This window comes from Sceloporus occidentalis, unplaced genomic scaffold (genome assembly GCF_023333645.1).
Source record: "Sceloporus occidentalis isolate IW3139 unplaced genomic scaffold, rSceOcc1.0.p SCAF_50, whole genome shotgun sequence".
In the NCBI taxonomy this organism is placed as follows: domain Eukaryota; kingdom Metazoa; phylum Chordata; class Lepidosauria; order Squamata; family Phrynosomatidae; genus Sceloporus; species Sceloporus occidentalis.
The window spans coordinates 455,658-482,236 of NW_028317030.1; the positions used below are offsets into that span (position 1 = coordinate 455,658).

Consider the following 26,579-nt stretch of genomic DNA (forward strand, 5'->3'; position numbering starts at 1 on the left):
AGAGAAGCAAGTTTTGAGCAAAACAATACTATCTAATTCCCTTTATCTTTTTATAATATAACTATACATTTGACTTATGGTCTATGTTAGATTATGTGCATTTATAATTTAGGGTATACATACTTTTCCTAAGAAGCTACAGTCCTGTAGCTTCTTCTCTCTCTGAGGTCCTCGTCTATGAACAATCACTGTGTGAATGAGGGCACAGTCACTGCAGGCATCGGGGGTTTATAGCCTAGCTATTATGACATCATAGTTGACTGCTTTGCATGTTTTCCATATATGGTGATATGGGCGTGGCTTAAAGTGTGTGTGTGTGTCAAGACCGTGCAAGTTAACTATTATGACATAACATGCCTGATTTACATATTTTCCATATTTGGCAATGTTGGTGTGGCCTGCATGTTTACAGCTTACTGATCATGAAAACATCAATTTCAAAGATGCAAATAATGATGGTTCAAGTTAAATAAATGAGATAAAAATAGATGTTGGACTAAAAGCAGACTGCAAATTATGTTTGTTTTTAACATCTTTAATAAGGAAAAAAAAAAACATTTTTCTTAGTAGTTTAATGAGTTATTTTTTGCTAAAGTACCTTGAAAGGAATGAAACAGGCTGCAGCACCTGAATCCGGTTTTGAGATGTAAGAACCGTCCGCACACTGTGACTTTTAATAGTATCGCTGTAGAGTCGCTCCCACAGTTACTGCAGAAAGGATCCATATAATGATATAATTGTCGGCACGCTTGAGTTGGGCTCTCCTCAGCGGTCCTGTCCTCTAGGTTTACAGACCCCCGTTTGCCTTTAGGAGGGGTAAATTTAAAAAAATATACATATGTAGAATATGCTAGTATATTTCTTAAAGACACTTCTGCTCCCTTTATGATGTTTTCTAATAAACACATGTTTTCCATGTGAATAAACAGAACTCCACATTCTCCTGTCGGGTGATGTGATCTGTCTGTTTATAAAAAGAGGGGAAGCCATTTTTATAAACTTTACTTTTAAAAAATAGTTTCAAAATTCAAAGCTGAATGGATTTAGGTGACATCAAAGACCCCCCCCCCCGCTTTATGCATCCAATTATAGTGATGCCACCAGAAAAAAACGCTTGTGTAACGTCTACTGGAAATGCAAGATGTTTTTCCATGGTGATTCTCGTAAAGGATATCAGATGGCAACTGCGCACATCACGAAAATTAGTGACAGTCAATTATCCAATTAGACATTAAAATGGTTTAATATTATGTATTTTACTGTTAATGCACATCATTTGTGTAAGACATGATAACAACAAGTTTACACTTTTATCTGGATAGACGCATCTATAATAATCACTGCATGAATTGTTATCACAATATAAATAAAATATATTAATAAGGATAAAATATAGTAATAATCCCCACATGAACTGCCCTTGGTTATTCCCATCTATATTTGAGTGCAATTTGCACATGCTTTGTTTTACCATCTGGTGTCTCACTAGACGTCTTAAGGTTGTGATCGAGAAAGTTTAAATTAGACTTGGGCGCCTGCGAAGACGAAGACGTGTTTGTCTTCGTGTTAGTCTTCGATGGAAAGATATCTGCAAATTCTAGAAATATTCGTCCTTTCCCGTGTTAGTTTCGTATGTGTACTTTGTATTCATTTTTTCTTCGTTTTCTGGTGGTTGCCATGGAAATGCCATGAAACGGTGCTAAAGTCAATAAATGAATGCATTGTTCAATAGGGAATTTGAGACCGATTTTACGCACTTGCCTAACATTTGCGACTTGAGTATAATGGCATACTTACCTACAACCCCAATTTAACCGTACAGGATTGAATGACAAGCGGGACTGTCCCGTGAGATTTGGGACTGTTGGGAGGTATGTGGATGGATGAAAGTGGTCAAAAACTCAAAATAAGCTTAGACTTAGAGTTATAGGGTTAATTAAGGTTAAGGATAGTAGTGGTGCACCGGTTTGGTTAAACATCTATTATTAATTTATCTAACTTAAAATTTAATAGGTGTTATTAACATAAGGGGTTATTTTCTAATTATATTTTACAAGTTATTTAATTTATTATATTTTTTGTACCTATATTTGCATACCTACTTTACCCAAATGTGACGGGACAGGACTGAAAAAAACTGAAAAATCGGGACTTTTTTCAGGTAGAGAAAGCTGAAAACAGCCCATGGGCTATTTTGCTTATCTAACATTCAAAAAATAGATTAATAAATATAGTGCAGCGCTCCGTTTATAATAACTCTATATTAGTAGTGCTATGCAGTTTTGTATTATATAACAATTGAATATGTCCCTTCTTACAAAGTAACACCCATCGTATGTAAAGAGAAAAAAAAGGATACTTGGATTCAAATCACAGATGGTATCTTCTATGAGACCCTCAACATAGGGGTTATGTGTTAAGTGCTAGCAGCTATTTTTTATATTCATTTTATATACTTTATTTATCCATATATCTATTAGAAGCGCCATTAGTCACTTTATTTTTGTATGGCTTATCTAACATTTACTACAAGAATTTAGCTACATCCCTGGTGCCACGTCTCTGTTTCCTATTCATAGCTTTAAAGAAAGAAAGACCCATCCCGAAGGAGAGCCTTCAAGCCCTCATAGTGACAATTCCCAACCAGTGATAAAATTGGACAACTGCTCTATCTACAGGCCAATTTCCCTGCTGAATGGGGTTGTTAAATTGTATGCCAAAGTGTTTGCGAATTGACTTACTCCCTTTGTGTTGTCCCTTCTGCATCTGGATAAGTTGGGGTTCATTTTAGGTAGCCAACCCCATAACAATACCGCAACTTCTTGAATGTCATATGGAAATCAGAGGCCCACACCTCCCTTGTCTTCTGGCATCTTTTGACGCTGACACACAAAAGAAAGCCCTGCGCTCAAACTCCCATCATTCTTAGGCGGCAGCAACGGCTATAGTATTCATCAGCCCAAAATACATAGAACAAACACAAAAAAAGTTACCTGCGCACTATCCCAAACACCTGTGCTCATATAGACAAATGGAGGTTTTTAGTTTCACTCCAATGGCCATTAAAATGGAAGCTCGCCTGCCACGTCACGGCAAACCTCTTAGGCGAGTCCTACACTATACAATTCACCTCGCTGCTGTGAGCTAAAGGTAAAAATCTCCTTTGACGCTGAGAAGGCTTTTGACCGACTTTACTAGGAATGCTTACAAAAAAGTTTAGCGAAATTGGGCGTCCACCAATCCCTACAAACAGGGATAAATGGCACTATATAGAAACCCCGGCAAGTGTCTGTTTGTTAGGATTCTGCACTATGCTTTTTAATTTTACCAATGTGATCCGTGTAAGAGCATATGCCTTGATCAAAGGATTCCCAATTGAGACATCTCCCTCGGTCTCTTCGGGTATGATATCTTCACCGTCCTTACATCCCCAAACAGTTCTTCTTCTACCTAGATGAACGCCTGGAGAACTATAAATAAGTATCCTATTGCAAACCTATCATTTCGAAAACTCAGGCACTGAACAATCTTTTACTCATCCCAAAAAAAGCTCATGAAAAAACCTGCTAAATAGATTCTACTATTTGTCTTGAGTTTAGAAATACCAGATGGGAGTGTTGGTTAAGAAGGACCAGGAAAAAGCGGAAACTTTAAATAACAGTTTTTCCTCAGTATATATTAAGGAGGAACCTATGGCAATGGATATATTGAAGGGCTGTTTAGGGATAATATTCAAGCATTCATTGGGAAGAGAAGATGGATGGTGACGTAGAACGCTGCACGCATCACGCTATGCGTGCTGAGTAATACGCCTGCGGCTAGTGCCGGCTTTTGGAGACGTATGGCGATGCTCGGTTTTACCGGGTAATGGTGTAGCTGCCGAGACGAAAATTTAGCGCTTCCGAGCCTCAGAATAATCCCAGGACAGCGGTTTATTTTATTACAGCGGACTCAGCCTGACCCAGCCTGGGGGATCAACCTGGTATTTGGCACCCACTTACTTGCATACTTTCTATACATTTCCTGCGTGTTTTTATTTGCCTGGAGTAAGAAGCAGGATATATGGCATCCTGATGGTCGAATAGAAAACACAGATGCAGAGATATATGGACATATCCCTCGTCCACGACTACAACTGCGATTCCATCTAGTTGTTCACCGTCCGGTTTTCAACGCAAGATAAGTGACGTTTTTAGTATACATATATCTCTCTGTATACTGCTATTAACTGAGATTCAAAGAAATTTCTGGAAGTATCAACACACTATCGCACTACATTGCTGCACTACGCCATTAACTGGAGATATTTATACTTATAAACATCCGGAGGCCTAAATCTATGAGGTCCCTGGGAATTTCACTGCTTACCACCGAATATATTTTTTATTTTTCTCATTATTTTGAAATAGCTTGAATTTTTTGGACTCAAAATGAATTAATAAGAATTAATGCGAATAATCTAAGTAAAAGACGAGAGGTATAAAACCTTAGGAGATCAAGGAAATATATGAGGAGGGGGTTAACAAGCTAAGGAAAGAAAGGAGTAAAAAAGAGAGAGAGGAAGGAAGAAAAAGAGCAAAAAAAAAAAAAAAAGGAAAATAAAGGGAAAAAAAAATAAGGAGAGAAACATCATATAAGAAATTAACGGGTATAAACGGCTTCAGAGCACTTGTATTTAAAATACTAAGATGCCGCCAAAAAAGACAGAGAAAGGGATAGAGAAAAGGACAGAAGATTGAGCCATGAAAAATCTAAAGTCCTAACTACATAATACTCTCCCAAACCGATTCTCACTACACCTACACCCAAACATCCTTCAAAAGACTCCTCGGACATATCAGTTGATTCCTCTCTTGATACTCACCCCCAATTGGTACAAACTGAATTAATCAATCCAATCAAGATTAATAATATAAGTGATTTATATTCCAAACTCACTATAGAAATGAAAACCAATACAATCTCTCTGAAGCAAGACAGTGCATCAATTTCAGAAAAATTTATCTCACAATCAAACCTAATCCAGGCACTGCAGGACGAACTAGAGAATCTTAGAATGCAGAACAGTGATCTCAGATCTAATTATCAAGCTATAGAAACGAAATTAACACTCTTGGAAGACAGATCAAGATGGAAAAACTTGCGGATAAGGGGGATACCTGAAGAAATTAGCAATCTGGAGAATTATTTAAAGGATCTTCTATCAACCTTTATTAAAGAAGATAGTTTAGGTCATTTTTTGCTGGAAAACTTTCATAGACTTCCTAAACCAAAAGACCTAATCACTAGCACTCCAAGGGATGTAATAGTCCGTTTCAACAATTTTTACATCAAGAATCTTTTTATAACACAATTTAATAAAAATTCTGCACAAAGTCAGCAATATAAAGATCTGAAACTTCTTCCTGATTTCTCAATGGCAATACGAAAGTTTAGAAGACAATTTTATGATGGCACTAAGAAACTCCGCGATCTGAGCATCAAGTATAAATGGGGATCACCCTTTAAGTTGATTATACAGAATGAGGGAGAAACGCTAGTAATTAATAAACCTCCAGAACTTGAAGATTTCTTATCTACATTCTCGCATAGGAAAAGTACTTTGTAGGGACGACGATAGCAAGGCAGCTATCCCATTATGAATTGAACTTTTTATTAATAATTTATTTAATTTATTTAACTTATTATTATTTATTTTTTTTTGGTATTTAGGACACTTGTCACTTTAAATTATGAGTACTTGCACACTATTAGAAGATTTGCACACTCTCTATCATAATTGTATGTATTAGAAATGCACTTGGAAAATCTGAAGTTTTTTAAGTTATATTGATTTTGAATAGTTAATACACTATGAATTGAGTTTTATAGTTAGATATATCTACTTAAATATCTATAATATTTATTATTTTAACTTTCACCATATTTTCTATTTATTTGGATAGTTAGCACCTTTGCACTTTAATTCTGCAAATATTCACTATTATTTGCAGACTCAATACACCACATTATAAATATTAATTTTGGGTAAAGGAACATTAATATACACTAGAAATACACACTGTAATAATTTATTTATTATTATTATTGATTAACTAATTTTACCAATGATCACATAACAATGAAGTGGCAGCACACTAAATGCCTTTGGCACTTTATACCCGCTAAATTGCACTTAATTACTACCTATAATAATGTATTTATTTGATGCAGTAATTTATTTATTATTATTATTATTGATTGATTAATTCCATTAATAATGAAATTATCATATAATAATGAAATGGCAGCACACTAAATGTTTTTAGCACTTTATTCTTGCTCATTTGCACTTAATTATCACTTACAATAATTAAAAAATAAGTTTGAGGAATTTGTAAGTTTAAAGTGCTACTGGGTTAAGCCATTTCTTACATATTTCATATGTTTACTAGTGTCTAAACAATATATTATATTATTTATTTACTTAATTTATATTTAATTCTGTAATAATTTACTTATTATTATTATTGATTAATTAATTTTACCAATAATGAATTTATTATATAACAATGAAATGGCTGCACACTAAATTTCTTTAGCACTTTATATCTGCTTATTTGCACTTAATTATTATTTACAATAACGTATTTATTTGATGAAATAACTTACTTATTATTATTATTACTGATTAATTAATTCTATTAATAATGAAAGTATTATATAATAATGAAATGGCGGCACATTAAATGCCTCTAGCACTTTATTTTTGCTCATTTGCACTTAATTATCACTTACAATAATTAAAAAACAAGCTTGAGGAAATTGAAAGTTTTAAGTATTACTGGGTTAAGCCATTTTTTTACATGCTTCACATGTTTACTAGTGTCTAAACAATATATTATATTAAATATTTATTTAACTTATATTTAATTTTGTAATAATCTACTTATTATTATTATCGATTAATTAATTCTACTAATAATGAATTTATCACTTAACAATGAAGTGGCAGCACACTAAATTTCTTTAGCACTTTATACCTGTTTATTTGCACCTAATTATTATTTACAATAATGTATTTATTGGATGAAATAACTTATTTATTAATATTATTATTGATTAATTAATTCCATTAATAATGAAAGTATCATATAATAATGATACTTTGGTATCATTTAGCACCTTGTTTTTGCTCATTTGCACTTAATTATTACTTACAATAATGTATTTATTTATTTAATGTATATCTTTATTTTTATTAATTCATTTATTATTATTATTTTCATTAACTATATTGGTTAAAATCGAATTTATTATATTTTAATGAAAATAGAAGTGTATTAATTAATTAAATAATATACTAAGATATAATTACATCATATTAGTGTATTGCACATAAACACTGCTTAATAAATATTATTTATTTACTTATTTGGTTAAATTACACTTAAAATTTTTACTTATTTATTATCACCCTATTCATTAATTAATATGGCTAAAAGAATTTACCATATTTAAAGAAGTAGTAGTACACTAATTTGTTAATATGATCAATTTAAATTACATTAAGCTGGTCTACTGGTGCCTAGACATTATTTAAAATATACAAATATTTTTTTTTTTATTTTTTTTTATTAACTTAAAGGTCTCCTAAACGTCGGCACCTACGCATGAATTCGCCCAATCTAATGATGGGGCAAAGGACGCATGAAAGATTTTCATGTGTAAACTGTATAAATGCTTTGTTTTTTGTTGTCTGTCTATGTCTTGACGGTAAATCAAAGTTGAGGAGGGAGGAAGAGGGCCTAATATTATTTAATATCTATGACACTTAAACTTGTTTCTATTAATTGCCAAGGTTTAAATTCCCATACAAAAGAGGTTTCTTATATGATATGTTAATTAGAGAACAAATAGACATATGTTTTGCGCAAGAAACACATTGGAAAAAAGGAGTTTCCCACCATTGGACTTATAAGAAATACCCTGTTATTACTCACTCCAGTTTAAGTGGGGGAAAAAAAGAGGAGTTGCAATCTTGATAAACAAAAATATTAAGTTTGAACAGATATGGAATCTGACCAAGAAGCTAGATACACTATTCTCCTTTGTAAGTTGAATGACGTGACCTATACGTTAGTTAATATATATGCACCAAATATCTCTACAGTTAGATTTTTGGATAAAACTCCTGAAAAAGTCCATGCTATCTCAAAAGGTTTCTTAGTAATCGGAGGAGATATGAATTGTATATTAGACGTTAAATTGGATAAGAGTTTTATGCATGGTACATATCCAAATTTAAAGTTGAAATCCTTAGCTAACTCATTTTCTCGGTGTCTTGCGCGTAATAATTTGTTCGATATTTGGAGAATGTGTAATCCATCTGTGAAGGAGTTTACGCATTATTCTGTTAGGCATCACTCGTATTCCAGAATTGATATGTTTTTTTCAGACAATAAATCTTTAGAAATCTATGAGTCGCCTACTATAGGAAATTTGACTTGGTCCGATCACGCACCTATCTTTATAAAAATTAAAAACAATGAAGAATTTAAAATAAAATCTAATTGGAGGCTTAATGAATCCCTTTTGCTTTCACGCGATTTCAAGGAACAACTTAGGAATTTGGCCAAAAATTTTATTGAGACCAACGATAATGGTACAGTCTCGATTGCAACTCTATGGTGCGCTTTTAAATGCACCATGCGGGGCTATCTTATAAAACAGGGTGCATATATAAAGAAAATGAAAGGCGCGACCCTAACAGATTTATATATTGAGCTGGCACAATTAGAAGCTAGTAATAAAATAAGACCTTCAAATCTCCTATACACAGACATAAAAGAAATTCAATGTAAGATTAAAGAGAGACTAATGGAGAACATCAATAAAAATCTTTTATTCCTTAAACAGGATTGGTATTACAGTAGTAACAGGGCCAGTAAGAATTTAACTAAAAAAATTAAAAATAGGTTAGCTAAAAGTAGAATTAATAAGATCGTATATAATGGTAAAACCTATTTAACCCCAAAACTAATTGGAGAAGCTTTTAGAGAATACTATAGCACATTATATAATTTACCTATAGTTAATAAGGATAAAACACAGATAAGTTCATTTCTTAACGATTTAAATTTACCTAAACTATCTAAAGTAAAGTTGGAAAACTTAAATCTATCTATTCAACTCTCTGAGATTAACACTATAATAAGGAATCCAAAGCTCCCGGTCCAGATGGATTTTCAGCTCCTTTCTATCAATTATTGGACCCTATAATATCTCCATTATTATTGAAAGTATTTAGAGAAGTTCCTTTAGGGAAAGAGTTTCCGTCGGAAATGTTACAGACCACAATAACTCCTATCCCAAAGATTGGGAAAGATCTGAGTAAGGTTTCAAACTACCGCCCTATTTCTCTTATAAACCTTGACATTAAAATATTTTCAAAAATTTTAGCTAACAGATTAGCTGCTGTTATGCAGGACTTGATCCATTCAGACCAAACGGGCTTTATACTGGGTAGGAGTGGTGAAGATAATACCCGTAGGATATTAAATCTTATACATGAAATACACTTTAATAATACGCCGGCAGTCTTCTTAGCCTTAGATGCGGAGAAGGCTTTTGACCGGGTGAGTTGGCCCTTTTTGGAAGAAACTTTAAAAATGTTTGGCCTGAATGGACAGCAGTATAAAAATCTGCAAGCAAAGATCTCAGGTTCAAACTTAAATTCGACCATTTTTTCTATCAATAATGGGACAAGACAAGGATACCCTCTAGCTCCATTACTGTATGCCCTCTCTATTGAACCCCTCGCGACGATAATACGTCGGTCGGAAAAAATCTCTGGAATAACAACAGGTCCATATGAACACAAAATCTCTTTATACGCAGATGATATTCTCCTCACTTTATCTTTACCTGAAATATCACTCTCAGAGACATTGGAAAGTATTAAGGAATATGCAGTATACTCTAATTATAAATTGAATTTAGATAAATCTCAGATCATTGACTTTAATATGGATTTTCTAGATTTGAAGAAATTAAAAGTAACTTTGCTTTTTTATGGGGACAAAACCACATTGACTATCTAGGCATTAAGATATATCAGAACCTTAGAGATACTGTAATTAATAACTATACTATCCTTCTGGAAACTCTGAGAAATCAACTTACACAATGGAAAGGCTTAGAAATATCATGGTTAGGCAGACTAAACACATTAAAGTCGTATGTCCTTCCAAAATTAATTTACTTATTCAGAGTTATTCCTTTATCAGTTCCACTAAGAATTTTAAATCAATTTGAAAAATTACTTTACTCATTCGTATGGTTGGGTAAAAAATCGAGGATCTCATGAATAATACTTACCAAAAGTCTCTCACAGATTGGACTTAATTTCTCCAATTTACGTACCCTCCATCAAATCTGCCTCTTTGGCCATTTTTTGGCATGGGATACAAAACGAGAACTGCACCTTCCATGGTATAGATACGAGAGGTGGAAGTGTCATAATTTAGATCCATATTATCTGTATTGGTTCAATATAAAGGGAATAAATGATTTAGAGATTGTTAACCCTATCATCTCGAATTTTTTGAACAACATGATTAGTTTCATGAAAAAATTTGGTATAACTGAGTCTTCTTCGATATTTACTCCTCTAATAGTCTTGCAAAATCTGATAAAAGATATTGATTTAAGACTCTGGTTTTCCCAAGGAGTGGCTACATTAGAGGACATCTGGTCTTCTACGGACCTAGCTTCCTTTAAAGAACTACAAGTTAAATATTCTTTCTTAAGTAAAGAATTTTTCCCATATTTAAGGATTAGAAATTTTATTAAACATAACCCGGTCAGACCTTTGACTAATCTGGATAGGTTTTTGAACAGACATCATAAAAGAAATACAATTATGCAAATAACTAAACTGCTTGAACAAGATTCTATTCCAGATAAACCCAATACTATCTTAAAATGGGAAACGGACTTGGGAATTTCTTATTCATCTGATATCTGGGCTGCAGCCTGGATTAACACAAGAAAGGCACGAACAATTTTTTAAACTCCTTCACAGATGGTATTACGTTCCGACATCTATACATAAAATGTATGGATCCACTTCTAACAAATGTTGGAGATGTAAATTAGAATTAGGATCCATGCTACATATCTGGTGGGAATGTGACAAACTCTCTAATATGAAATTTAAAGTTGTTGAATTATTTAGGAATTTATTTGGGTTCGACTTAATATTGTACCCTCAAACTTTTTTATTTCATATCGACATATCCTTGCAAAATAAATCAAATCGATATCTGGCCATTAACATTCTGGCCGCTATCAAAATTTGTATCGCAAGAAACTGGAAAATGGAACAAGCACCGTCATGGTCTCAAGTAATTACTCAGATAAATTATCAATATAAAATGGAAAAACAATTTTATAGGATATATAGTAACATCTATAATTATAAGGCAATCTGGCTCCCATGGCAAAATATGATCTCGGAGACCGATTTAGTATAATAGAGATTCCTTTTTCTCTCTCTTTTCTTCTTTTTTTCTTATATTTTTAATTTTTTCTTTTTTTTAACCTTGGCAAATTACTATTATTATTTTCATTATTAGTAATTTTATGATATTTTCTCTTCCTCCCTCCCGCAGCTCTGGTTATAATATCAGATTATGATAATCTCAATTTACTGTCATTGTATGTATGTCAGATATTTTATTTTGTAAAATTTTACTCTTGAGACATAGAAATGTAAGATCTTGTCTTGTTATATGTTTGTAATGGTCAAATTTTATATGTAATAAAATCTTAAAAAAAAAAAAAAAAAGAATTCATTGGGAAGAACAGTATTATTAGCAAAAATCAGCATGGTTTTATGAAACATAGGTCCTGTTAAACTAATTTAATTGCATTCTACAAAGAAGTAAGTCAAAGTATAGATCAGGGGGTTGCAGTGGATGTAATCTACTTGGATTTTGCCAAGGCGTTTGAGACGGTTCCACACAATAGGTTAGTATTCAAACTGCAGGAAATTGGTCTAGATGCAAATTCTTGTGCTCAGGTAGAACCTTGGCTTAGAGATAGAGAACAGAGAGTTGTTATAAATGGTAAATTTTCGAGCTGGTCAAAAGTGGTGTCCCTCAGGGTTCTGTTCTGGGACCAATTTTATTCAACTTATTTATAAATGACCTGGCAGGAGGCATTGAAAGTCATGTTTCTGTATTTGCAGATGACACAAAACTAGGTAAAGTTATACAGGGCGAGCAGGATATTACTGTGCTGCAGAGGGATCTAGATAGACTGGGGACTGGGCACTCAAATGGCAGATGAAATTCAATGTAGATAAATGTAAAGTTATGCACTTCTGGGTAGCGAATGCACAAGCAACCTACACCCTAAACGGTAGTGAATTAGGGGTAATGACAAATGAGGAGGATTTGGGAATTGTTGTAGACAACAAACTAGGCAACAATGTGCAGTGTCAGTCTGCGGTTGCTAAGGCCAGTAAGGTATTGTCGTGTATAAAAAGGGGCATCAAGTCGCGGAATAAAGATATAATTTTGCCTCTGTATAAATCAATGGTAAGGCCGCACCTTGAATATGCTGTGCAATTTTGGGCACCTATTCTAAAGAAGGATATCATAGCAATAGAAAGGGTGCAGAGGCGGGCTACAAAATTAATAAAAGGAATGGAGCATTATATGTTATGGTGTTAGAAAAATGCGTGTGTTATCATAAATAGTATTTCTGACAAAGACATAAGAAAGTAGAAAATGTCTAGTCTATGATATATGCACGAGTTCACGTCAAAACGTCTACTCTATGTTCTACATATATATATGTGCAAAGGGTCAAGTCTAGGCCATTCTTAATTATGCAGCTTAAAGAGGTGTAACTTGCTTGAAAGGTAACCAATCAGAATGAAGCATGCTATTAGAAATAGATAAGAGGTTATATAAACCATGTAATCCAAACATGTAATCAGACAACGCTTCGACTTTTGTTTCTTGTGTGTCTTGTGTCGATTATGCGCATGATCTAAATAAAGGAAAACTCTTTCTGAGGAGAATTCGACCATTAATTCAACCAACATTTTGGTGCCCTGTGTGAGGAGGTCCTGACCGGAGACAGGGACGACGGTCCTGAGGAACCACACCTCGAGGATCTGCATCTGGGGTAATAATATAAGTCCTCCAGCTAAGATTGCTGTTAACCAGAGGCACTTCGCGACATCGTCCCTGAAACCGGCAGCGTCCTCCCGAAAGTTTATGACGGTCTTCTCTTCAGAAATGTGAGTAGGAAAAATATTTCTGGGAAATATTATAAGTGGTCAAAGTCTGTCAGGGACTACTGAAATAAATAACTGCGTATGCATTCGACAATGAGAAATATTACTTGGAGTAATATGAGGCTGATCAGGAGAAATGTGCACAGATAGTTAGTCATTATTTTTGTGATAACGAATTGTTGTTGTTTGTGATTGTGGTAATACTGTTGGGGTTGCTTGCAGCTTGTATTATTGTGAAAGAGTATCACAAGACCTTAAAGAGAAGAACTCTTATGGTCCAGGGACAGCTATACCAACCCATGTCACAAATCATGTCTGAATGACTCTGTCTGTGTGAATGACTGTTCAGGAGTCTTTTACGGCGAACGAACAGTGAATAAGGTTGTTGTTAATACGCCCCCCGGCATTTGTGAGAAGCTCTCTGTGATCAAGTGCTGGGATTGCAAGTGAACAACTTCGCTGCGAAAGCAATTTTCCTACCTCTACTGTCTATGTACGGTATCTTATAATTACAGAGGTCCTTTGTTTCATTCTGTCTAGAAGCGGTATCTCATAAATACAGAGGTCCTTTGTTTCACTCTGTCAATAAGTGGTATCTTATAAATACCAAGAGCTCTCTGTTTCACTCTGTCCAGACGTGGTATCTTATAAATACCGAAAGATTTTCTTTTTTCTGTCTTTTTTGACATTGCGGTGAGATTGTATTATGGGGATATTCCACAGTAAGGGAAAGGGACAGAAGGATAAAAATGTTGGTATTTGAAATACCAGAAAGAATATATAGTGACAATGGGCCTCATTTTGTCAATCAACTAATCTCCAGATTTGCACAAGTATTTGGTATACAATTAAAGAATCATTGCGCCTATCATCCTCAGTCAGCAGGGTTGGTGGAAAGAAACATTGGAACAATAAAGAATAAATTAAAAAAGACCATGGCAGAAACTGAGAAGAATTTCTTGCCTACCTATGGTAAAATTGAGTATGCGTATTACACCCAATAAGCAAGGCCTCATCCCATTTGAAGTAATGTATGAGAGACCCTATAGTTTGCCACAGATAAAGATAAAAGAAGCAAATGATGAAAGGGAATTGACCCTAGCAGATTATATGGCAAAAATGTTGAATACCAGATCAATACAAACTGTTAATTCTCTTCCAGAAACATAAGAGCCAATTCCTGAGAAATTGAACGTTGCTTTGGAGATTGGGTACTAATAAGGATAATCAAATGAAAGAATTGGTCATCACCGAGGTGGGAAAGACCGTACCAAGTACTATTAACCACCCCACGGCGTGTAAGCTGAGAGGAGTTGTTGTATACATCAGTCACACTGTAAGAAGGTAACACCACTTGCTGGTAGTCACTCATTAAGTCTGGGTACAAAGGGGGGTCCAGACGATAGGTTGGACTCGTCTCAAACCAGTGAAGAAATCCATTCCCCAAACCCTGAGTTGACGGCCAGATAGGATGAAGGGGTGGTGCCTGCTTATAGTTTTTTGGGTAGTGACTGATGTTTTTACAGTAATTCCTTATTCTAATGCTAATGCTAAGTGGGATGAGAACAAGAAGGTGACCAGATGGGAAGATACCAAAGCACAAAATCTGACTTTTTTATTAACAGGAGATAGTTGCATTGTTATTGATCTGTGTAAATTAATTCATTGTAAAAATATTGGGCAAGCAAGAAACTATGCTAAGGCCGATGTATATATATATATATATATATATATGCTGGATGCCCGAAAAGCCCCCTGGAAAACGAAGTATAACATCATGCCTTGGTTGGGATTATGCTATGTGGACAACAGCTAGTCGAGATTGGGGATATGATATTTTCGGGGCAGGAGCGAGCAAGATCAAAACAAGATTGAAATGATTACGATCCGAATGTACAACCTTTGATAACTGTAATAAATTGCTATTTACTTTAAAGGAACCTATGAAGACGGATGAGAGACTATATACCATAGGTCCGTGGGTTTCCAATAGAGACCCGAAGGGAACTTTCTTTTTGTCTTTTCCAGAAAATAAGGTCCAAGCAGAAAAAAAGTTACAGATCCAGGAAGAAAAACAAATTCAGGAAAGGTTAACAAATTTAAATCTGTTTAGTTTAGAAAAACAGCGCCTCAGAGGGAATATGATAGCTTTATATAAATATATTCGGGGCCAATACAAACCATTGTGTGGAAATCTGTTCATAAACAGGACTATGCACAGGACACGTGGTCATGCATTTAGACAGGAAGAAAGCAGATTTAGTCTAAAGCAGAGGAAAGGGTTTTTTACAGTAAGGACAATAAGGATGTGGAATTCTCTGCCTGCAGATGTAGTTTTATCTGAGTCTGTACAGACATTTAAACAGCAACTGTATGGATACTTGGGGGATATAATCTTTAATTATGGGGAAACAGCTTATTTGTTTTTGGACTTTTTTTACATTTTGATGGAACTGGATGGTTCCTCTGATTATTATTTTAAATTATTTTAAAATGTTACTAATTTTATTTTTACATTTTTTTCATTTTCTTTTATTATTTATTAAATGTTTTACTAATCACATTGTGATTAGAAAGCTGGGCTCCATTGACTTGTATGGTTGAATGCAGTAACCTGCAAGTGGAGCCAGAGTTCTCAAGAGGGTCTGGAGACCCTCTAGTAAACTTTTCCATCTTTGTTATAAGGACGTGCCGCCATCTTGCGAGTGGTAAAATCACTCTCCGGAAGCACCAATGTGACGGGACCTACCCATACCCCAACTGGGTACACCCTCCAGAGGCTGTTTTCTTTTCCCCATAGCTACCAGGAATACAAGACTTCAATCGTGAGGTGGAGCTAGCGCCGAAGACAGCAGGAAACACCGCTCCTCATGAACCTTAGTGGCACTGGAGCGTAGCAATATAGTTCATTACTGTCCTTACAAGGACAGCACCGAGGCTTACCCCAATAATAAGACAGAACGCGTATTGAGGTAAAACAGGAACTGACTTTATTGAGAACATCAAAGATATGTATATCTATAGACAACATATTTGGATCAGGAGTATAATCCCATCAACGACCAGACAGCCCAGTGCCTCCATACAGTTATATGTCCAGCAATGCCCACACGACAAAAAGTCTCTATTTCGTGCATCAATCCCGGTATACCAATGGAGAGCTCATGGTCCGAGGATGTTGCGTTCCAAAAGCGAATTGATCCGACGTCGGGACCTGGTGATCCCTCTTTTCTCAATACGTCTGATCGGTTTAACAAAGAACTCTATGCAACAGACAAAAAGATGAGGCGAAAGAGGGCTGTGATGAGTGACTCCTGAGCAAACAGGAAATACATTGTACATATAGAGTATATACATATACAATGAGTGTGTGTCTCATTTCATTCATACATGCATAATATATATATATTAGATTTTTCCAACCAAAGCAAACTCAATAACTTATAACACTTTATTCAAGTGAAAATGTTTTATAGACTCCTAGACTTGAAAAGTGCATATTGTATGCATCTTGGAACCCTGTGTCTTTTAAGTCTGCCGCAACAACTATTGTCTCCAGTTTATGTTTTATATACTGTTCCATCAGTAGGTGGTGATGTTTCTGGATGTCTCTGCTCACTGTTTATATGGTATCTTCTCGCTTGCCTTAATAAAGTTTTCTAAAGGCCTCAGCCATGTTTAAGTGGATAAGACTGTGACAATTCATTTCTGTAGAGCTTTAAAGTATTTCTAATAATGTTAGTCTGCATTTTATCAGAATTTTGTCCATACGTTAAGCCTTCACAGGACTGGACGTTTGCGCTAGTCTATGAATGGCGCAGAAGAACAAGAGATTTGGTTTTACTTTTCATGATCATTAAGAAGGAATATATATCCTTCCTTCTAGGCTAATTTTCTTGCCCTGTACAATTAAATGTTACCACGCATAGCTTTTCTTTTCCCTGTAAACCTATAACATAAGTACATACCCTTGTCCTCATACACACATGAGAAATGCACTCATTTAATTTCCGGAATAAAATGCGTATGTTTTTGGACTATTAAATGACATTTATATAACACACGCAGGTTCTGCAGCTCTGTTATTGACTTAAGCGTCTTAAGAGGAAAACTATTCACACTATTCTGTAGAAGACACACACACACAACCTTAAACAGAAAGATAACACTGCCCTTGGCCTTAACCTACTTTATTCAAACTACAACTTACAACTTACAACTAACAATACTATTACTAATAATAATCCTATGAGTCCAACTTGAGAACCAATACGTCTTGGTTATCTCTAAATCCATTAGGCTTCGTGTATTAGGACAGCATGTCGATTCCCTGGCTCATTGGCTCCTGGAACATGCACATTCTTTCTATTGCCTTATGTAAGTGGAGCCGTCCTATTTTTACACTATCCTGACAAAAGCTGGAAAAGAAGAAATAAAAATAGCTTGTCAGTGGGCATAGTTTTGTTATCAGCTCATTGTCACTCTGAAATCTAACTTACTGCGAGTTGAGTTTACAAAGTGTGAAGATGCTGAGAAATGATACAATGATTCACTTGGTGGAGCCAACTCTACAATATGAAGTTGTAAAGTTCTCTGGACTGTATTCACTCAATCATTCAGTGGGACAAAAAAAAAACAGGAGGTCTATGGGGGTTTCTCCTCTGAGAAGGACAGAGTGTGTGCTCCATAACACGCACTTACTATGTCAAAATGGCACATCTTGCTTTGACTTTGTCACGTCAGTTTTTTGTGTCACTGAACACAAAGGCTTTTCTTACGTTTACCATTAGCCAAAAAACATTACATAGGAGTTTCATATGCAATACATGAATATAAGAGAGAGAGAGAGGTGACACATACCCAACGTCTGAATGGCTGTCTGCATATTCTTTGAGGGAAAGCAGAGCGGCATCGCGGCATATTTCCCTCAGATCACTTCCTGAGAATCCATCGGTGTAGTCGGCAATTTCACGCAGGTCTACATCTTCATTCACCTAAAGAAAACATATTAGGACACATAAGGACAATGAATTGGTGATTTTCCCCAGTGTAATTCAAATAACTACCAAGAGACCAAAGCCGGGTGATATAGATTCATAAGGAGTAAACAAGGGCATGTTTTTCTAAACATTTAGGGAAAGGAAAAGAGTCAAACAAGACTGAGAAGAATCGTGTCCAACTGAAAATGCATTGTGTAAAAAGATCGCAATTGCCTAGGAATCATGTAAAAGATTGATATTATACCAGTAGCCAGAGAATGGTGGCGTTATGATTTTTGACATTTAACAGTATGTTGTGGAAAGGGGTGACTATCTGAGGCAGTTCCAGCTGAGCAGGACGGTTCTTGGGCCATTGGTGGAATAGTCAACCATTACATAAAAATCACATATATCATAGTATAAGTTGCTTACATTTTCATTTTCTAAGATGAGACTGAGAATTGATTGACGCTGTGCCGTAGACTAGAAAAAAAAGATGAAAACAGCATTTTAGAAAAACTATTCATAATTAGTCTTGTTAATCCCAACAAGAATGCATTTTGAAGTATAGGAATGGGGAAATATATGAAGAATTCATAGTTATGGAGTGGCTAAAACAAACTTTAAATAACCTTGTTTCTTCAGTAGCATTTAGTATTAGTAGTATTTGACCCATACATCACTATCTAAGAGAACCGCAAGTTCTAATTATCTTCATTATTTATCTTAACAATAGTGATTTGGTTTAAAACCGGCTGTAAAAGTTGTGTATTTATACAATAGCTACTAAATGTTTAATGCAGGTCATAAAATGGGTTTGTTTTAAAATATAAACAACTCCACTTTTTACTAAAGTTCTATTTGTCATGCAACATTTTTTGCAGGTTGATGTATTGAGATTATTTAGAACATGGATATACACCAGTTTAACATGAGGATTTCCTTCAAAAAGACATTTTAGTTACATACTGGTTTCTTAATCAGGAATCTGGCTGGCATCCTCCGCAGTATTGCTGGATCGATGTCCTGAGGTCGGTTAGTGGCCCCCATGATAATAACCTATGAAAATACAACAAAAGTGAAACATAAGAAGTACTATATGGTAGGAAAATGTGTTGAAAAAATATGATAAATCTAGAATGAATGATGTGTGGTTTCTTCTCCAAATCCCAGAGCCTCAAAAATCCTTTAGGAACTACACTTATGCACGCAATCTGTATTTTTAAAGTGTTGGATACACATCTTATCTGTGTGTTCTCTAGCCTAAAATCCTAAACAATGTACTCTAGTTTGGAAGATTTGCTTATAAAAATTTTTAAAGTAATGCCAACCTGACAATTGTGGCCTGTCTCCAGCCCGTCCCAACGGCTTAGGAACTGGGCTTTCATCATGGCCGTCACTTCATGGTCACTCATGGAACGACTTCGAAGGAAAGAGTCTGTGTGGAGAGAAAGAAAAAGTCAAGCATGATGAATGTACAAAAAGACTCATTAATGCCCACTGATTGGGCACCAGTTGTCTAATATCACATTGAAGTCTAATACATACACCATTCGGCATGGCTAGAGATTGGTGACTTCCAAGAGCAACTTACCGATTTCATCGATGAAAATGATAGTTGGCTGGAGCTTCACAGCCAAAGAGAAAACAGCAGCTGCTAGTTTCTCAGACTCTCCATACCACTTGTTGGTCAGGGTGGATGGCTGGAGATTAATAAACCGGCATCCGGCTTCTTTGGCTGTGGCTTTGGCAATAAGTGTCTTTCCACAACCTGGAGGTCCATAAAGAAGGACACCTGTATAAAAAAACGTGCATGATTTTATTTATACAATAGAAGTACTTTTAGTAATTGAACAATATTAAAATAATGTATTTAAAGGCTCCAGTAATTTAATCTGCTTAAAAATATAAAGGGTACCAAGTGAAGATAGCCTCTGATCAAGCACATTTCTGCATATTGCAGTCTGGAGTAAGAGCTTCTAATAGTTAATTATATAAGTTTGAAAGAAAGCATTACAAAGAAATAATCCCCCCCCCCCAAAAAAAAACAACAAACAAAAAAAAACATCCTTTTGGTGTTTTGTTTAGCAAGAATGTATAACCTTTTAAATATTTGAAAGTATTTCTTGGAGGTGCATACTATAATACAAATAAATGATACCGCAGCAATCTTATGCCAAGCTAAAAAGTCAAAATGTATTGTAACATAATATAACAGGGACAAAAAAGAAGTACTGGCACCACTCCAAGTCACTCTGCAGATTACCCTTGACAAAGGCTACCACTCCGAAACATTGTTGATCTCAGTAACACTGTCTACTTCTCTGCAACATTTACCTGAGTGACTCGTAAGTTCTGTACCAAGTCCTTTTTATATTATTTTAAAGTAGATTTCTACTTTTTTACTTCAGGTATCAGATTTTATAGTTTACTCTTATATTTTGCACCGCCTACAAATACATTTTCTGCTACCTGTTGCGCACAGGTTGGGAGTTTTTGCACCTCATTTACTTATTTCTGTGCTTTTTTGTGCCTTTTGTTTGCCACCTCTCATAACTACACAGTTACTAACCTATCTAGATATAATTATCCAGCCTAACTGCAAGGAAACCTGCCCAGATAGAGATACCATTATGTTAACTCCCTTGCAGTGAGCGCAAACAGCACAATCAGATACAGGTAAAAAGAAGTACAGATAAAATGTACTTTCAATTTACTGGTGAATAAAGCAGGTTTGTCGATAACTCAACCGAGTCTAAGGATATCCTGACGGTAACTGCCTGAGGGCCAGAATTGGACAGCCTTGTGGCTCACGAAATTGCTTCCATATAGATAATCTTTCTACATATAAAATAAGTCATGAATGGGAGCCTTCAGCCTTAATAAGTGAAACAGATTCAGCCCAAAAAGTCCCGCATACATGGTTTGAGTAATACCTTTAGGAGGCTGCATCAGCCTGGATTTTGGAAACAGGTGTCTCTTTCTTATAGGGAGGATGACGCTGGTTATTAGGGCCTCGATGACATTGTCAAGACCTGCGATGTCACTCCAGGTCACCTACGGGGAACAAACACAATTGTAAAACTGCTTCTACAATGCAACCTTAGAAATATTAGACAAAGCAAAAAGGAATAGCACTATAAAGTAATGGGGGTTTAAAAGGATATATACAGGTTTCTTCACTGTCCTGGTCCTTCCTTCCCCAGTTTACTTCTTTCCATGTAACCTTTTCCCTTACCTCCATGTTGAGTGGGTCCACTAACTGTGCGGCGATGCACATTTCGTATTGCGTCAGACTGACAGTTTTTCCTCCAATCTGACTCATCGGTTGTTTAGCCTACAAGATACCAAAAGAACAAAAGTAAGTTTACCGTATTTTAAAATGATTAACTAAGGATCCACCAAGAATACCACATCTCAGGCAATGCTATTAAATCCCTTTCCCGTGTGAGGTCCACCTGGTGAGATTTATGGATGATCACTGCACATAGCTTTGGAGAACTAATGTAAATACTGATATCTGTACATCCCGTTTACAATCACAGGATTTTATCTTTTAGGAAACATTGTTACCCCTTCTTTCTATAGACTTTACTGGTATTCTCTATTGTCAAAGTTATTAAGAAAAAAGTCCCATACCTCTATCTGAGGTTCATCTTCTGGTTCCTGTTTTCTGGTTGAATCGAAGGCATGCATCATCCATTTGGCGGTGTAATAACTGGCTGCGCCCAATACCGTCAGTTTGACAATATTGCCGATAACATGATTCCCAACCAGATAACGAGAAAAGACATCCATAGAAAACATGTTCTAAAGACAAATAAAAATACATTAATACATAAGAACCTTTTTTGGCAACTGCTACTTTAGATTTTCAAGTAAATGAAACATCACATTTGCTCACTTTACATATTTCCATATATGGTAATATAGTTGTGGCTGGTGGTACAGTGGTCATGTAACATAATTATTAGGACTTGAAATTTGCCTGCTTTGTGTGTTCACAGCTTACTGATTTTTAAACCCCAAAAGAGAAGCAAACTAGTGGGTTTAAGAAAAAACGAAATCTTCCAAAACCTTTTCTTAATTTTAAAACTATACTTTTATACTTCTATTTACTTTTTAAGTCTAGATTGTAAACGCAATATCCTCACATTTTCTATCGCATTATAGCCTTGCAGCTTCTTTGCTATTATGACATCACAATTGCCCACTTTGCATATTTTCTTATATGGTAATATGGGTCTTGGTAACTGTAAGCTGGATGTTGGAATCAAATTGTTTATGAAATAAATTAAACCACTTTTGGCCAGAAATAATAGCGCTCTGATCAGAGATATTTCAAACGTTTTGGTTATGGATGGATGTAACACCGGTCCTGAGTGCTTTGCTGGAGAAAGTTCAGCCACCTCTTGTATTGCAGCCATCTATCCATAGAGGAGATGATAACATCCTGTTTTGTTTTGCCATATTTGCTTAGCGCAGAGTAATTTCTATGTCATTGTTTTACTATCTATATTCTACCACGTTCCATGGGGAAGGACACCTCAGTTCAATCATTTTTCGACCACAACAGAGAAGCAAGTTTTGAGCAAAACAATACTATCTAAATCCCTTTATCTTTTTATAATATAACTATACATTTGACTTATGGTCTATGTTAGATTATGTGCATTTATAATTTAGGGTATACATACTTTTCCTAAGAAGCTACAGTCCTGTAGCTTCTCCTTCTCTCTGAGGTCCTCGTCTATGAACAATCACTGTGTGAATGAGGGCACAGTGACTGCAGGCACCGGGGTTTTATAGCCTAGCTATTATGACATCATAGTTGCCTGCTTTGCATGTTTTCCATATATGGTGATATGGGCGTGGCTTAGAGTAAAGTCAAGACCGTGCAAGTTAACTATTATGACATAACATGCCTGATTTACATATTTTCCATATATGGCAATGTAGGTGTGGCCTGCATGTTTACAGCTTACTGATCATTAAAAAATCAATTCAAAGATGCAAATAATGATGGTTCAAGTTAAATAAATGAGATAAAAATAGATGTTGGACGAAAAGCAGACTGCTAATTTTCTTGCCCTGTACAATGAAATGCTACCACGCATAGCTTTTCTTTTCCCTGTAAACCTATAACATAAGTACATACCCTTGTCCTCATACACACATGAGAAATGCAGCTCTGTTATTGACTTAAGCGTCTTAAGAGGAAAACTATTCACACTATTCTGTAGAAGACACACACACAACCTTTAACAAGGCTCCAGGGCCTGACGGTATTCACCCACGAGTACTTAAGGAGCTGTGTCAGGAAATAAGTGAACCTCTGTCTCCAATCTTTCGGGATTCTTTTCTTTCAGGAATTGTACCAGAGGATTGGAGGAAGGCAGATGTGGTTCCTATTTTCAAAAAGGGTTCCAACTCTGTGCCCGGAAATTATAGACCTGTGAGCCTAACTTCCGTTGCTGGGAAAGTATTTGAAGGGCTGTTTAGGGATAATATTGAAGAATTCCTTGGGAAGAATAGTATTATTAGCATAAATCAGCATGGTTTTATGAAACCTAGGTCCTGTCAAACTAATTTAATTGCATTCTACGAAGAAGTAAGTAGAAGTGTAGATCAGGGTGTTGCAGTGGATGTAATCTACTTGGATTTTGCCAAGGCGTTTGACACGGTTCCACACAATAGGTTAGTATTCAAACTGAAAGAAATTGGCCTAGATGCAAATTCTTGTTCTTGGGTAGAACATTGGCTTAGAGCAGACCTGGGCAAAGCACGGCCCGCGGGCCACATCCGGCCCGCTGAATAGCTCGGACCGGCCCGCAAAGAGTGTCCTGGTGACTCACCAATGAGTCCGGTGTCCCCCCCCGCCCCGGTCACTTACCTTAAACTCCTGTGTTGGAAGCGTTTGTCTCGGGTGCCGGCGCTTTACGCTGGGCGCCGGCATATGACGTCAGACGCCGGCGATCAGCAGTGAAGCGCCGGCACCCGAGACAAACGCCTCACGCTTCCAACACAGGAGTTTAAGGTAAGTGACCGGGGCGGGGGGGGGAGATCCTGAGAAGGGGGGGTTAGGGAGTTAGAGGGGAGATACTGAGAAGGGGGGGTTAGGGAGTTAGAGGGGAGATACTGAGAAGGGGGGTTAGGGAGGGAGGTCTTACTGTGTGTGTGTGTCTTACTGTGTTTGTGTGTGTGTGTCTTACTGTGTGTGTGTGTATCTTACTGTGTCTGTGTGTGTCTCACTGTGTCTGTGTGTGTCTTACTGTGTCTGTGTGTGTCTCACTGTGTCTGTGTGTGTCTCACTGTGTCTGTGTGTGTCTCACTGTGTCTGTGTGTGTCTTACTGTGTCTGTGTGTGTCTCACTGTGTCTGTGTGTGTCTCACTGTGTCTGTGTGTGTCTCACTGTGTCTGTGTGTGTCTCACTGTGTCTTACTGTGTCTGTGTGTGTCTTACTGTGTGTGTGTGTCTCACTGTGTCTGTGTGTGTCTTACTGTATCTGTGTGTGTCTCACTGTGTCTGTGTGTGTCTTACTGTGTCTGTGTGTGTCTTACTGTGTCTGTGTGTGTCTCACTGTGTCTGTGTGTGTCTCACTGTGTCTGTGTGTGTCTTACTGTGTCTGTGTGTGTCTCACTGTGTCTGTGTGTGTCTCACTGTGTCTGTGTGTGTCTTACTGTGTCTGTGTGTGTCTTACTGTGTCTGTGTGTGTCTTACTGCGTGTGTCTTACTGTGTTCATAGCTTATTCAGTTATTGTAATAAATATTTTAGCCCATTTTTTAGCTCAAAATATTTTTTCCTTTTTTTTCTCCTCTAAAATCTAGGTGCGTCTTATCAGCAGGTGCGTCTTATAGAGCGAAAAATACGGTATGCACTCCGAAGCCTTGTTCATTTTGTTCACTTCTGTGCTGTGCTAATAGTTATTCAGGCCTTACTTATTCAAGCACCTCTACCAATGACGTAGGCTTGAATAACTTTATTAAACAGCACATAAGTTAACAAAATGGACAAGGCTTCGGAGTTTGTAGTTTGTAGAGGTCTGGCCCTCTAAAACCATTCCAATTTCTCATGTGGCCCCATGGGAAAATTAATTGCCCACCCCTGGCTTAGAGGTAGAGAACAGAGAGTTGTTATAAATGGTAAATTTTCAAGCTGGTCAAAAGTGGTAAGTGGTGTCCCTCAGGGTTCTGTTCTGGGACCAATTTTATTCAACTTATTTATAAATGACCTGGCAGGAGGCATTGAAAGTCATGTTTCTGTATTTGCAGATGACACAAAACTAGGTAAAGTTATACAGGGCGAGCAGGATATTACTGTGCTGCAGAGGGATCTAGATAGACTGGGGGACTGGGCACTCAAATGGCAGATGAAATTCAATGTAGATAAATGTATAGTTATGCACTTCGGGGTAGCGAATGCACAAGCAACCTACACCCTAAACGGTAGTGAATTAGGGGTAATGACAAATGAGGAGGATTTGGGAATTGTTATAGACAACAAACTAGGCAACAATGTGCAGTGTCAGTCTGCGGTTGCTAAGGCCAGTAAGGTATTGTCGTGTATAAAAAGGGGCATCAAGTCGCGGAATAAAGATATAATTTTGCCTCTGTATAAATCAATGGTAAGGCCGCACCTTGAATATGCTGTGCAATTTTGGGCACCTATTCTAAAGAAGGATATCATAGCACTAGAAAGGGTGCAGAGGCGGGCTACAAAATTAATAAAAGGAATGGAGCACTATAGTTATGAAGAAAGGTTAACTAATTTAAATCTGTTTAGTTTAGAAAAACGTCGCCTCAGAGGGGATATGATAACGTTATATAAATATATTCGGGGCCAATACAAACCATTGTGTGGAAATCTGTTCATAAACAGGACTATGCACAGGACACGTGGTCATGCATTTAGACTGGAAGAAAGGAGATTTAGACTAAATCAGAGGAAAGGGTTTTTTACAGTAAGGACAATAAGGATGTGGAATTCTCTGCCTGCAGAGGTAGTTTTTTCAGAGTCTGTACAGACGTTTAAACTGCAACTGGATGGATACCTGGAAAAACATAATATTCGGGGATATAATCTTTAATTATGGGGAAACAGCTTATTGATCCAAGGAGAAATCTGACTGCCATTTTGGGGTCAAGAAGGAATTTTTTTTCCCTGGTTAGTGCAAAATTAGAAAGAGTGAAGCCGGGGTTTTTTGCCTTCTTTTGGATCAAACAGCAATAAATTAACAGATATAGGAAAGGCTGAACTTGATGGACGCATGTCTTTTTTCAGCCTATGTAGCTATGTAACTATGTAACCT

At 36.3% G+C, this 26,579-nt stretch overlaps 1 protein-coding gene across 1 annotated transcript; it reads right to left on the reverse strand.

The window, feature by feature from the left end:
• Positions 1–13,085: 13,085 nt before the first annotated feature.
• Positions 13,086–22,053, reverse strand: LOC149288575 (outer mitochondrial transmembrane helix translocase-like). The gene is made up of 9 exons (XM_089491321.1): positions 21,910–22,053; positions 21,509–21,607; positions 21,207–21,327; positions 19,865–20,065; positions 19,602–19,708; positions 19,240–19,329; positions 18,703–18,753; positions 18,152–18,285; positions 13,086–13,284 (listed from the first exon to the last, which is right to left on the reverse strand). The coding sequence occupies exons 1-9, from the start codon at positions 21,967–21,969 to the stop codon at positions 13,086–13,088; spliced, it is 1,062 nt and encodes a 353-aa protein (XP_089347447.1). The 5' UTR covers positions 21,970–22,053.
• Between the last annotated feature and the right edge of the window lie 4,526 nt (positions 22,054–26,579).

Excerpts from the sequence above, each read along its gene's own strand:
- LOC149288575 (XM_089491321.1), bottom strand. The coding sequence starts at position 21,969 with ATGATGCATGCCTTCGATTCAACCAGAAAACAGGAACCAGAAGATGAA. Across the intron at positions 21,608-21,909 it reads AAGATGAACCTCAGATAGAG|GCTAAACAACCGATGAGTCA; the intron begins GTATGGGACTTT and ends GGTATCTTGTAG. Across the intron at positions 18,286-18,702 it reads TCATCTTAGAAAATGAAAAT|GTGAATGAAGATGTAGACCT; the intron begins GTAAGCAACTTA and ends TGTTTTCTTTAG.